This window comes from Limanda limanda, chromosome 8, assembly GCF_963576545.1.
Source record: "Limanda limanda chromosome 8, fLimLim1.1, whole genome shotgun sequence".
NCBI lineage: Eukaryota > Metazoa > Chordata > Actinopteri > Pleuronectiformes > Pleuronectidae > Limanda > Limanda limanda.
In genome coordinates this window covers 10022302-10035368 of record NC_083643.1, presented here as the reverse complement: position 1 = coordinate 10035368, position 13067 = coordinate 10022302, and the positions used below count along the sequence as shown (strand labels likewise).

At 40.0% G+C, this 13067-nt stretch overlaps 1 protein-coding gene across 3 annotated transcripts; it reads left to right on the top strand.

Annotated features, from left to right (window-relative positions):
- Positions 1-1121: 1121 nt before the first annotated feature.
- ehf (ets homologous factor) lies at positions 1122-9298 on the top strand. Of its 3 annotated transcripts, none has more exons than XM_061076706.1 (9): positions 1122-1285; positions 4298-4410; positions 4887-5144; positions 6258-6302; positions 6391-6435; positions 6546-6608; positions 6727-6771; positions 6869-7064; positions 8768-9298. In XM_061076706.1, the coding sequence occupies exons 2-9, from the start codon at positions 4308-4310 to the stop codon at positions 8865-8867; spliced, it is 855 nt and encodes a 284-aa protein (XP_060932689.1). In that variant the 5' UTR covers positions 1122-1285; positions 4298-4307; the 3' UTR covers positions 8868-9298. The 3 variants fall into 3 exon arrangements, with proteins under 3 accessions (XP_060932689.1, XP_060932688.1, XP_060932690.1); XM_061076705.1 differs by having other exon boundaries at positions 1122-1331; XM_061076707.1 differs by having other exon boundaries at positions 1122-1331; positions 6727-6775; positions 8768-8836.
- Positions 9299-13067: the final 3769 nt, after the last annotated feature.

The window sequence follows — 13067 nt, the reverse complement described above, 5'->3', positions numbered from 1 at the left end:
GAAATCTTTGAGAAACTTGACAGAAAGCAATGATTGACAGATTCAAAGTGTTTCTATATTGGTACAGCCCTGCAGTGCATTGGATCTGAAAAAACTACTTGTGTACAACACTGTTTGATCTGACTCGATGTATCATGTCATTTACAGTGCTATGTGATGTCCTCCTCAAAGACAACATATCTAGTGAGTGTCACCCGGCAAAGTGCCACGCTACCTGACAGCGAAACGGTCACGTGTGATTGAACGCTGGCAAAGAATGCACGCCTAACAAAGGAGTTTTTTGTTTCTCCACTCCTGTCATTGTTGTGCGGCGCTTACTTGGATTTGTAGGAAACATGCCAAAGTTAATCATTAACCTGACAGTCTCCGCTCAGACACCTGTGGATCGCTGCATGTCGTTGGAATGTATACAGCTGATCAAAGTTTGATAGCTGCAAAGTGAGGTCATCCGTAGTTCCATGGGAAAATAAACTTGTCCTCAAAAAGCCATTCACGGCGCTCACAACGTGTGAAGCTAACATGCAAGATTAAAGCTAATTGAGGCCACTGATAGTTGGATATGATGACACATTTGTAAAACGTATTTTCATACAGTCTTTTCAGGTACACAGCCACTCGTGCTTTTTTTCTTTTCTTCTGCCAGTCCCAGTGACTTTCAGAAAAAAAAGGGGAAGAAACAAATTCTCTCAGGTCCTCTTACCTAAACTGTCAGCACCTCGTTCATCATGATGAAATAAGGAAAACAAATGTTGTGCTACATAATAACACGGGGGGAAATTCTCTCTAAAGGTTAAACACTATTTTAAGCAACCGCACGAAGAATGACTTTAAGCAATTTAACGCAGCCTCTGTGGGCCTGTGAGTGTGTTTGGATCCGTGCCTGGTGAATACGGCTCCTCGCAAGCGTGCGCCTTTCTGAAAGAGTGCGAGGGAACGGTGCCAGTCGGGGACATAAAAGTTGTGTGTGTGTTTTTTGTGTCTCGGTGTGTGGGTGTTGCATCATGCAAATACTCACCTGATATGAGCCCGAGCAGGTAGCCAATTGGAGCATGATAAGGAAGTTAGGAGGATAAAAAAGCCATTGTGGCGGGGCAGCACCTAGTGCGCCTGCATACCTCTGTTAATTCAAATGTTTGGGCAGCAGAAGGACTCGTCTCATCTCACTGTAAACACGGGTCCTGTAGAGTGTTGGAATCTCCACACACGGCATTGATCTCTGTTCAGCTGAGAGCGGATCTACGTGAGACCTCTGTCAGGCCTGGTTGGACATCACTCTACTGCTCTGGTAGGCTGTTATATTGATGCTGGGAAAACAGCTTTTCAGAAACAAGGTACGCTCAATGCCATGTCATTTTTTAAATTCTGATAACTTGGGCAGATGTGGACATTCTGTAAAATGTGGAGCAACTTTTTTCTCACATCATGAAAGATTCAGGATTTGTTTCTCTTCAGGTGGGTTCAGGCCTCGGGCTATCTTGTTCTTGCAACAACCTTCAATTATAGAAGTAAAGAATACACATGTGGACCATTGTAGTGAGCAGCATCGGACATTTGCTCACACTCACTGAGAATATCAGATTCGATAAAAAAAATATAACGTTGTCCTTCAATACTATGCACAATGTGTGTTTACTTCAAAATCTCCTCCTGTACACATGCATTTTTTTCAATGCTTTCACATCACCTACAACTCGGTTGCATTTGCTGAGGCATCAACATAATATTTGATAATAGGTTTGTTTTAAAAGCAATGCATGCAGTGAAAGAGTAAATTCAAATAGAAAAAGTAATAATCAAGAGAATCTAAACAGAACAAGTTCAATGATATCATAAGGCCAGAAAAGAAACCATCCGTCTTCTGGTGAGTTGACTCGGTGCTTAAATATCGATTATGTCCTCATGTCATCAAACCCATATGCAGCAGTGGGGTTTTTTTTCTTCCACCATGACTCAGCTAAGAGAATATCGATCACTAACTGTGACTACGCCTTCATCTCCTTTCCTGCAGCACTGCTCCGTGATTGTTGTATTGACAGAAATTACTCGCTACCTTGTTGATACCTGTTCTGTAGAAGTAAACAACGTCGAGGGTTAACACAAGATAAGGTGTTTAAGCAGACTTGGCAGATGATCTGCTTTGGAATGAGAGCATGTGTCACCTGTCCGGGGGCGAAAATACTTTGTTTTAAAATTTATTTGTCAGGTGAGGAGATTAAAGGAGATTAAATGCCCTGTATATTGATCTGGCAGCACAGTATGTACTTCTTAAATCTGCGACAAGGCTTGGTGTAATTTTGTTAATAACCCAACACAAAGGTGTGACCAGGCTTTCCTGGGAAGTAGGTGAAGTCAGGATCACTGTGTAAAGATTTGCTTTCACTGTGCTGATATATGGATCAGATGTCTCTTGTCAGGTTGCCCTTTTAGTTTGATTATGAGATGATGAAGTCAGCCTTGATTAAGATGTCAGAGGACAGTTTTGGGTAATTTTAGACAGAATGTATTTATTTGAATTGTTTGAAAGAGGCAGGGATAGTGTGAACAGCAGAATAATACAATATATGAAACAAAACCTATAATTCAGGTTGTAGAATTTCGAGCAGTCATTTATTTATGGACTAGTGGCAGAAACTTGGACTATGGGCAGAAAAGGTCTCTGGTTTGTCTCTGGTTCGACTCCACGGAGAAACAACAAAAAGACGAAACCTGGATTGATCTGTCCAAAAATCTAAGAGGATTCTCCCTACCCTGTCTAGTGCCCCTGAGCAAGGCACCTTACTCCCCCAACATCTGCTCCCCGGGCACTGTACACGGCTGCCCACTGCTCTGTGTGTCCTGCATCAGATGGGTTAAAAGCAGAGGTTAAATTTCCCCTTGCATGAGTGTGCCTGTGCATGTCTGTGCATGTGTGTGGGATAATAAAATGTATCTTAATCATAATTAATCTCAATCTTTATGTTTGCAGTTTGTAAAAAAACAAAAGATGTTTTGTCTCATGTCTAAAACATTCAGAATCCAAAGCTAGTTCCAAATAAAACCAGACAGTGTCAAATATGACTCAGCTGTTATGTGTGTGTAACACTTCTCCATCTCCGATTGGACAACTCAGTGCAGAGATTAAATTCTGACAGGCTGTATCTGTTTCGAGATGCAAATATGTTAGACGCTGCAGGGTCTGAAGCAAATCTTTATCTTTATGTGTTTAGAGCGAAATTCTGAGTAATAACTGTAGGCGTGCAGCATGAGTGGGGGTGCAGCCTCTGCACATTCAAAACAGCTCACAAAGAAGCACTTGTGTGAACATTGAGTGTAAACGTGTGTAGAAAATATTATAACTTCAGGTCAGTTTGAGCATTTAATGTACTAAAAGCATTGCAGCTCAAAACAGATATGATTCCAGAGCTGATGGAAACAGATGTAAATGTATGTTTTAGACTGTGTCAGAACAAATGAACCTTCTTTAAAGATTTAACTTATTCACTTATCTGTATTTCAAACAGCTCAAAAAACCATTCTACTACCTGCGTAGAGTTCTTAGTTACTGTTTAGTGCCTTTTGGTGAATTTTTAAACGCAGCCAGATAAATGTTTAAAACGTGCAGTGTAAATGATTCAGAGAGATTTATCTGCAAAAGTAGACTGTTATATTCAAAGTTATGTTTTCATTAATCACCTGAAATGAGTCATTACACACTTTGTCTAGAGAGGAAAGTTTTTCTAAATAACCTAAAGACCAGTGTAGTTTCTCCTACATACTTGGGAGGGTTACACAAGAGTTTTTCATTTGACTGCAATGTTCAACTTCACCACTGAAAAGCACTAAATCCAATGCACTGAAGTACTTGTTTTATGCAGTGTTACGATGAAGGCTAATCCTGAAGCTTTCAGGCCAGGTCAGTCCTGTGGTTACCATGGTAGCAGGAATAAAAGAGTAATAACACAAAATCGATTCGTTGAGCAGCTGCTTTGCAAATGATGTTTAGTGCTGATTGTGATGACACGTTGCATTTCCTGTGGCTGAAAGTAAAATAACAAATATTAACAATACTATATCAATTTTCTATTTTCAAAAATTACCCCAGAAGAGCTGGATTTGAAAAGGATAATAACATTGATGGACCGGAACATCCAGTTGAATTAAAGAGAATATTTTCATCATATTTAAAGTAAAAACCACAATTTAACCATTGGAAGGGTTGTATGTTCCACCTTGGTTGTTTGCTCTATGATTGGATGCCCTCAATCTGTAAAGATTACTGTTTCATTTTGATAATTTTATGACTCCTGTTCTGTCTCAGCCGCTCAGCCATGGTACATCACAGTTTAGACGCTGCAATGAGCATTACTCCAACCACCACCCTGGACAGCATGCTGACCACGCCTTGGAGCCCCACTAGCTCGTACCCTGATGGTGAGGATATGACCCACACAAAACACACATGATGAATCCTGCTGTGAGACTCCCGAGCCTCATACACTCTCCAGTGACATGAATCGGTTAATTAAATTGTCAGAAACATTTTTCTAAGAACGCCTCAAGAAAATATGCTAATTGGCTCTCAGTTCATCAGTCCCGCTCGCTGGTTATGAAACGATGGAAAATTAAAATCATTCAACAATTAGCAACTGATGTATTGCTCACCTGGTGAGCCCAGAGCTTAGCTCACGCAAGACATGAATTAGAGATTCCCGACTGAGAAGCAGCTCAGCAGCTCTTTCAGTAAACTGCTCTGCAGATTAATTATTGACAAATACCTTCGGTGGTGGAATTCCTGTTTCCCTTATCAGATGTAAATTTACATTAAAGCTAGATTAATTCACTGATGTAGATAAGTACAATCTTTACAGTGTGTTCGTACATTGCTAACTGCTGTCGTCTATCTCCAGTGCCGATGGTGATGTCTGGTTTTACAAGTCGCATGTGGTCTCACGAGTCCCAGCCTCAGTTCTGGAGCAAGTACCAGGTGTGGGAGTGGCTGCAACAAATCTTGGACATGCACCAGATCGATGCCGCAAGCATTCCCTTCCAGAACTTTGACATGGACGGCCATCAGCTCTGCAGCCTGACCTACCAGGACTTCATCCGTGCTGCTGGCAGCATGGGAACCATTCTCTTCCACAGCCTCACAGAGCTCAAGTGGAGCGGTGCGTCCGAATGTCTGAGAAGGGAGTGGGGGGGGACTAAAAGGGCAAAACAAAAGAAGATTATTGGTCCAGATGAAAAGAGGAGCTGGTTTGAGCTTGTTGTGGGGCAGTGTTGATGAAGTGATGCCGAGAAGGGATCATAGAGTCGGCCAGGGGTCACGCTGCCTGGTGGGGGAGAGGTGAAGGAGCGCTCAAAGCGAGGGGGATGATGTATTTGTTGTTTGCTCTTGCTGGAGTGGTTCTTCTTGCAAAGCACAGAGGGGGTGTGAAGCTGAGACACCAGCTGAGATGTGAGCTCATCCCCTGTTTTTAAATTGGAATTTGAGAGGTATTAAAGTAACTACAGTCCTGAGGCTTCACCCTTTTTGTGAACTATTAAAAATGTGGCTTAGAGGAAATTAAAAGAACAAAAATGTCTGAAATGACAACTACACATCTGAACTTGATGGCGTTTCATAACAGCGCAACATGAGACCAGGTACAACAGGTTTAACCTCTAGGTGGAGGAAAATTTCCGAGGTAAACCAAACCACAACGCCATGCTGTTATCATTACTGTCTGCACAAAACCAGCTCGGTATCTGACATTTTCATACAGCTGACATTGTTGAACTGGCGGTTATAATTACCACAAAATAATTGAGGTCATGGTGTTGTGTAAGACGGATTGTTAGAGTTTCAAAACGTTGATTAGAGTAGCCTTGTTGCGTCTGGTTGAAAACCGTCTTGTGTTTCTGTTTTGTTATTGTGAGAAACAACCAGGCGAGACGAGAGCGCAAGATGCAAGATTTTAATCAAGGTCTCTTCTTTTTCTGAAAGAGAAATAGATGAGAATTCAAATAGTAAAATGTTGTGGCACAGTTGGGCTGTGTAACAATTTCTACATATCCTATAAATGGACATATCTGTTTTTTTACAGTGCTGCATGAAATCTCAGAATGACTCACATGCATTTAAGGCCCTAAAGAGGCTTTAAGTGTTTGATGTAATGACTTGGTTCATAGATTGTTGATGAAGTGTAGTGAATAATTGATCTTTAAATATTACATTATTCTGCTAAATTAAATGTTTTGATACATGAAAGTAATTTACATTTCTTCCCATCCCTAAACAGCCCAGTGCCATGTGGAATTAGGACAGCTGGAACTCAAACAAGAGTGTAAGACTCTCTAAGACATCAGCAAATAAAAACAAGAATTTAATATAAATGTTGCTTCATCTTACCTTTGTTTTTCTTCCTTTTACAGTAGATTTCCCCTGTCCATTTCCAGATGTCAGCTATCCACCCGGAGGTACGAGAAAAATCTGCTTCATTACAGAGGCTAAGTTTGAAACACATCATGTAGCAAGTGGTTTATTTTTCAAATTTTACCTCAATTTTTTTTTTTACCCTTTAACTCAGAGATCTACGATCCCATCATTCACCCTCTCGCACCGGTCGCCTCTCCCACCCCTTCTAGTCCTGGTAAGGAACTAATAATACGACCAACATAAATTCTGACTATTGCATTAACGGAAATCAAACTGTCACAGTTTGCCAAATCAACATAAGCATTCAAAATGATGTCCTTTCTGTTTCGCAGACATAAAAAGATCCTACAGCCGTCCCCACCAGGTCAGAAAACACAGTAAGTAAGATAATTATTCTTCTTTTTTATTACATTTCTTTTTTTGGAACATATATGTTTAAGCCAACTATTTAACCTACGGCCCGACCCTCCACAGACCCAAGGGGAACCCACTTGTGGGAGTTCATCAGGGACATTCTACTGAGCCCAGAGCGAAACCCAGGGCTGATCAAGTGGGAGGATCGGACGGAGGGCGTCTTCCGCTTCCTGAAGTCCGAGGCGGTGGCGCAGCTGTGGGGCAAGAAGAAGAATAACAGCAGCATGACCTACGAGAAACTAAGTCGGGCAATGAGGTAAACCTGCGTGTCCGTCGTACACACACACACACAGAACAAGGCAATGTGGTCATTTCAATTTAATCCTTTAACTAGGTTCATGCAAACTTTCTCTACCAGCAAGGGCAGCTTTGAATACATTCAAACATTCAACACATCGTCCTACGTTCACACAAGGCTAAGTTCTGTGAAGAGGGAAACAAATGTAAACTGCATTTGTTGCTCATTCAATTTACTTAATAGGAACTTAGTGGTGGGCTCATTGAGAGTTACACATCTAAAACCATTGAACTCAACCCCTTAAAAACCCACATTTACCATTCCCAACCACTGATTAGCTCGAATGGACCCATTTAGGAGCGGTGAATGTTTCACTACTTCCCCAAGTGAACCGAAATGGCCGTTCTCCTCAGAAGAATTTCCCGGAAGCTGCTGCTGCAATAGTCACAGCTTTACCTCCAAATTAACGAATCTAACGAGTTTAATCTTAATGCATCGCAAACCAGTGGGAACGACTAGAAGCGCCTGCAGGTACTGTGACCACAAAACTGATTTTCTATTTACTGTAGTGCAGCGGAAGGATTCACAGCTTGATGCTGATGATCACCAAACAGAGAAACCAGAAGTAAAGGACAACCAAACAATTTTCTTTCTTCTGATTTACTTTAAATAATGTCAGCCCTGTATGTCTTGTTAATGCAAGTTATCGTTTTTGTGCTTTTTCTGTTATTAGCTAATAACTTTCTAAACAAACATGTCTTTAGATGTTAATGGTTAGCATTAGAGATTTTGAGTGGGAGTTTCAGATTCAGTTTAAGCACATAAATGAACTGAAGTGGCCCCTGTAGTTAATTCACTAAAATGGTTTGAAGTGTCAGTTGAAGTAATAGACCCTCCAGTGAAATTTGCGCATGTGTCCCTTGAATTGTGAAAGCTGAAAACGGTTAAAATCTGTAGAAGCATATCACGTAAAACATCAATGTTCTGGCAAATCATGTCTTTGCCATTAAGTAGTTAATTTACAGTTCATCACCCTCGTTGTTCAAATTTCAGATCCACTTGAGCGCATGTTTTCTTTCTATTAAAACACGGTAGGGTGTGCATTCTTGGCACGTTGCCCAAAACCATAAATCAAGGAAGAGTTATTGAGACAGTAATATGCGTCCGAATGGGCGTGTCCACAACCTGCTTAGTGTGCTTGTCAAGCTCGTCCACAAAGTGAAACCTTTTCCTCTGCAGAAAAGTTGTGTCTCTCACGACCAAGCAAATCAACCATTTTAACAGCAATGGATCCATCTGGGGTATAGGAAAATGGGAGATGGAATTCTGTTTGGTTTATGTATGTTATGCCCAAATTAACCTAATACATCCTCTTTTTTTAACCATGCCCGTGGAGAAGTAACTTTTTTTTTGCCACTAGAATTAAGTGAACATGCTCCACAGATGCACTTGCCCCATGAGCTTAAGACCAATACACTTAGATTTCCCTTTTGTATTTAAGTGTTCAGTTTAAAGCTGAATTTTCCTCAGGCTGTACATGTAAAGGCATACAGACAGCTGACTGACAGACAGCTACAAGCATTTGAAATGTCAGATAACAAATAAGAAAGTAGTTGAACTGTCGGTTGAATGTTGACTTTTTTTTAATGGTTCAGATGATCGGTAAAAAATTAATTATTGAATTTGATATAAGAGTCAGTGCCGTATGTCCTGTGTTGCAGATATTACTACAAAAGAGAAATCTTAGAACGAGTAGACGGACGCAGACTGGTCTACAAGTTTGGAAGGAATGCCCGAGGATGGAGGGAGTCAGAGAAGTGATTAATATGTGTTTTACTTGATGTTGTGTGTAAAAATGTGACGTTTTATTATGGTTTGAATTGATTGTGTCTAACGACGATGTGTTTGAAGTGTTTACACGTTCTTGTTTATTGTATGTTTGCCTTTTTTTATTCTTTAGATGAACCCCTTCGTTGTGACAATGCACTGAGATGTTACTGTGCCTTATTGAAAAAAAAAACTTTGCTTATGATACATGCTCGCAGTCTAAGCTCAAACCTATTTACTGAAGAATCAGATGAATGAAGACTCTGTCAGGAACTGACAGGAAACATGACAGATGCTCCTTTGCTTTTCTTTCTCTCTAAGTCAGATATTTTCTACTGTTCATTTGCTTTCACTAAACTGAAAAGAAAGTGTGAACATGTTTGTTGATGTTTATTATAAATAAAGCTTGTGATCTTTTTTACTTTATGAAAGCCATTTACTACTATTTGACTGTCTGATGTTGTAATTCAAGAAAAAGACGATTTCTGGGTTGCGCTGTATAAGTCCGCATTTTGTCTCCAGTCTCCGAACATGTAGAGCAACTGTTCTTTACGAGAGTTGATCAGTAATAACCGTCGACACAGTGTGACTCAGATCTCAGCCACATGCACTCAGAGCTAGTGCTGATCTTTCCTGTTTTTTTTTTATCATGACTGTGTGAGATGCCACACTGTTGATCTCTTGCCAGTGCATGCCTTAGCTGCCAGGCAGTTTTCTGGATGAACCACATTCATCTCGATGGTCCAACAAGATTAAAGCAGTGTCAAAAATGAAAAGGTCCTTTCTGTTACCTGTGTTGGAAAATCTGGGTCTAATCTTCACTGTGGTATCTTGATTTGGTTTCCCCTCTTTACATAGCCTGCCGTTGATTGACACCACATTCTGCTGCTATCGGTCCTGCTGGCTTCTAAATTTGCCCATTGTCACATGCCTCTGGATTCTGTCACTCTGCTCTGACACACATCAGCTTCACAAACTAGCACCGTGACGACCGGAGCTGAACACAGTGATTTTACATTGCACAAGCCATAATAATGAGGTTTTGTTTTATTTCAGTGGCGGACCTAGGATGTGTCTATGAAGGGGCCACAATTTACAAAGAGGGACCAATTAAATGTCCGACATCTATGTACAACTCCTGATTCAGTGAGGTGCAATTTTAAAAAATTCCTTGTTCACTCATAGCTCTGTGTTTTTAACAGAGGTCTATCAGATCTGGGGGCCCACCTGGCCCCTGTTGTATTTATCTATAAATATTATGCACTAAAATATTTACGCTGATGTTTTTATTCCTTTCTTTCTGTGACACGACACCGTCACTGATTAGAGGAGTTTGCTGTAATTTCATATGCCGTTGATTATTGGATAAAGTAAACAGGATTTTGTACAGAGACGGTGAGTCGCCGACTGGAGATAATAGCGCCTGATTGCCGAGGGAAAACAGGCAGGAATCGGGATTCAAATTAAAGTGTGTATCCATCAATACCCATTGTTTAGATACTGTGTTGTTACACTTCACATCGAGCAATCACGCTGTCAATTCTCTCGAGCAGCACTTGTCGTGATCCAAATGTATTTTTAATTCAAGAGATTAAACAAAACTGCGATAATTGTTTTTTTACTATTGTAGGTGTATATGTTTTAAACGCCTCCATTATGACAGTGAGAAGGAAATAATGTTTCATAGCTGTGAAGCTAGGTGTCACAAACAAACAAGGTAAAACATTTTCAATATAATGTTGTATTATTTAACCTTTACCCTCATTTGGCTTCAATTCATTTTATTACCATAATATTGTGTAATCGTACCTGACCGTTGATAAAGCACAAATTGGTTAAAATAGAAAGTAAGGCTAGTTTCCATGGAAAGATCAGAAGCACAGAAGCACATTGAAGTTCTGAAATCTGGCTTCACTTTCAGGTTTGAATAATGTGCGTGCTGCTGTGATATGGGAACATGTTTGAAATGCCCAACCGAAGATTGGTGAACAGTTAGGCAAATTGCTCGGACTTATCGGGCAGCTGCGACGCAAAACTGACCGGAGCTCGATTTTCCTAGCCCACTACTTCCTTGTGGATGCAAACCCCAGCTTTACATACCAGTGAGAGATCAGGTCAGCCCCATGCATTTGATTCAAATCCAGAGACTTTAATATGCACAATACGGCGTGATGTATTCTCTGAGCCTGTGAACTTTATGGTTCACAAAGGTTGGCTGCAAGTAAGAGGAGAATTTACCAAACCAATGTGGGGAAAACAGTTAAACCAGTGTGACGAGAAATGACAAAACTTGGTTGGAGGGCACATGGCAGCAGGCACTGATGGCACATTGGCAAACATGCACCCAAACCAGTTGTAAGAGATCTGGGAAGGAAGACAAAAACCCTTGTGCACCTGAGAGGAGTTATTTAATCCATGGGTCTGGGTTCTTTGGTGAGTTGTTTCATTGCACAAGGGCAGCATTATAATGTGACAGCACAGACAGCTGTCTAGAAAGATGACAATGAATTGTAAGAAAATAAACTGAACGCCTTCTGCCCTGTTTGTTACACCACAGGCTGCACCGTTGAAACAATTGGCGCCTTTGTTTTCCCCAAAACTACACGCGATATCACTCCATGATTGCATTTATCTCTTATAGCCAGAGAAACGCTAAGGCTGCTTTATCATTAAAAAGGAAAAAGATTGATTCAATCAGATAGAAAAACAGGGAAGTGATGGAGGATAGCTAAAGTATGGGCCATGAACACAGCCAGCTGGGATTCTGTGTCTGTCCGATGCCCCATCAGTAGGACTATTGTGTTTTCTCAGCAGATACACAGGCCCAGCTTATCAGGCTCCCTTATCACTTTCTCTTCACACTCAAATGGACCTGCAGACGATCAGCCCCGACAGATTGAGTGAGTTGGACAGATTAGAACAGTGCCAGTGATGCCAGCTTTGCTTTCTGCGGGCTCGTGTCGCAGTTCTCTGCCCGTTTAGAAACAACTCACCACTTTATTATCTTATCAGAAGAAAAAAGCATTAGAGTGGAGGTTTAATGGTGAAACTAAAAATAATACCAGATGTCTGGATGCACTTGGGCTGAATCAGCTTTTTAGACTCAAACAACTAATTTTGCATTTAAATTAGATAAATAAAAATAACCATGAAGTCAATGTGCTAACATTAACATTTAACAATCATTGTTGCAAATTTACCAACATGTCTACATTCCCTGAATTTTTGCTGAAACAGAACTAAATATACAAGGAAGTGTAATACATGCATGACAAGGCAACAATGGTAATTCCAGCCTGTAGTGAAGCCAGTTTATTTCCTTCTCGGATTCCCCCAAATTGTATTTTCCCCGCGTGCTCTTGACAGTAAAGTCACTTGATTTCCTCTTTGGCACACAGAGTCAAATGAATGATTTACTAAGACTTATCTATGTGTAAACTTTTATGTCATTGCACATGATTACTTCATACAAATGTAAACGTATGAGGTTGCATGTGCTGGAATGTTTTGTCTCACAACACAGCCACAACCGCACTTTCACAACTTGACAGGAATCACATTCTTGGTAAGAAAGAGAAATAAATAAAAATGTGCTACGAAGCTGAATGAATAATTGCATATTTATCAATATTAATTTATTGATAAATAAAACATTATTATATAAAATCAATTTTATTTATTAAAATAGATTCAATTAATTAATTATATGCATGTATTTAGATGGATTTGGATGTGAGGATACGGGATAGGTGTGAATCCTTTCCCACTCACAAAAATTCCGATTTATTAGTGTTTTCTTCTTTCTCTTTTGCATCAAATTTATTTATTCATGGCATAAACACAAGAGGATTCGAATATGATTTTTTGTGCATGTATTTTTTCTGTTTGTATTTTTTGTGTGATGTTTTGAATTTATAAAACGTTCTTTCAGCAATAACAATAAAACAGTTTTGCTCTAAAACACAACAAGAAGTTTGGGATGGAGTTACAGTTATTAATAATATAGTAATTATGACAATTATTCTTGTTTTTAAATGTAATGATCAGGAATTTATAATTAATTGACTAGTTTAAGTACTAAATTTCCCTCGGGATCAATACATTATATCTATCTATCTTTCTAAAGCCCATATCTACTTTCTTTAGGAACCTGAGACATCCACCCAGCAGGGGGCAGTAGAAATCAGAGCACTG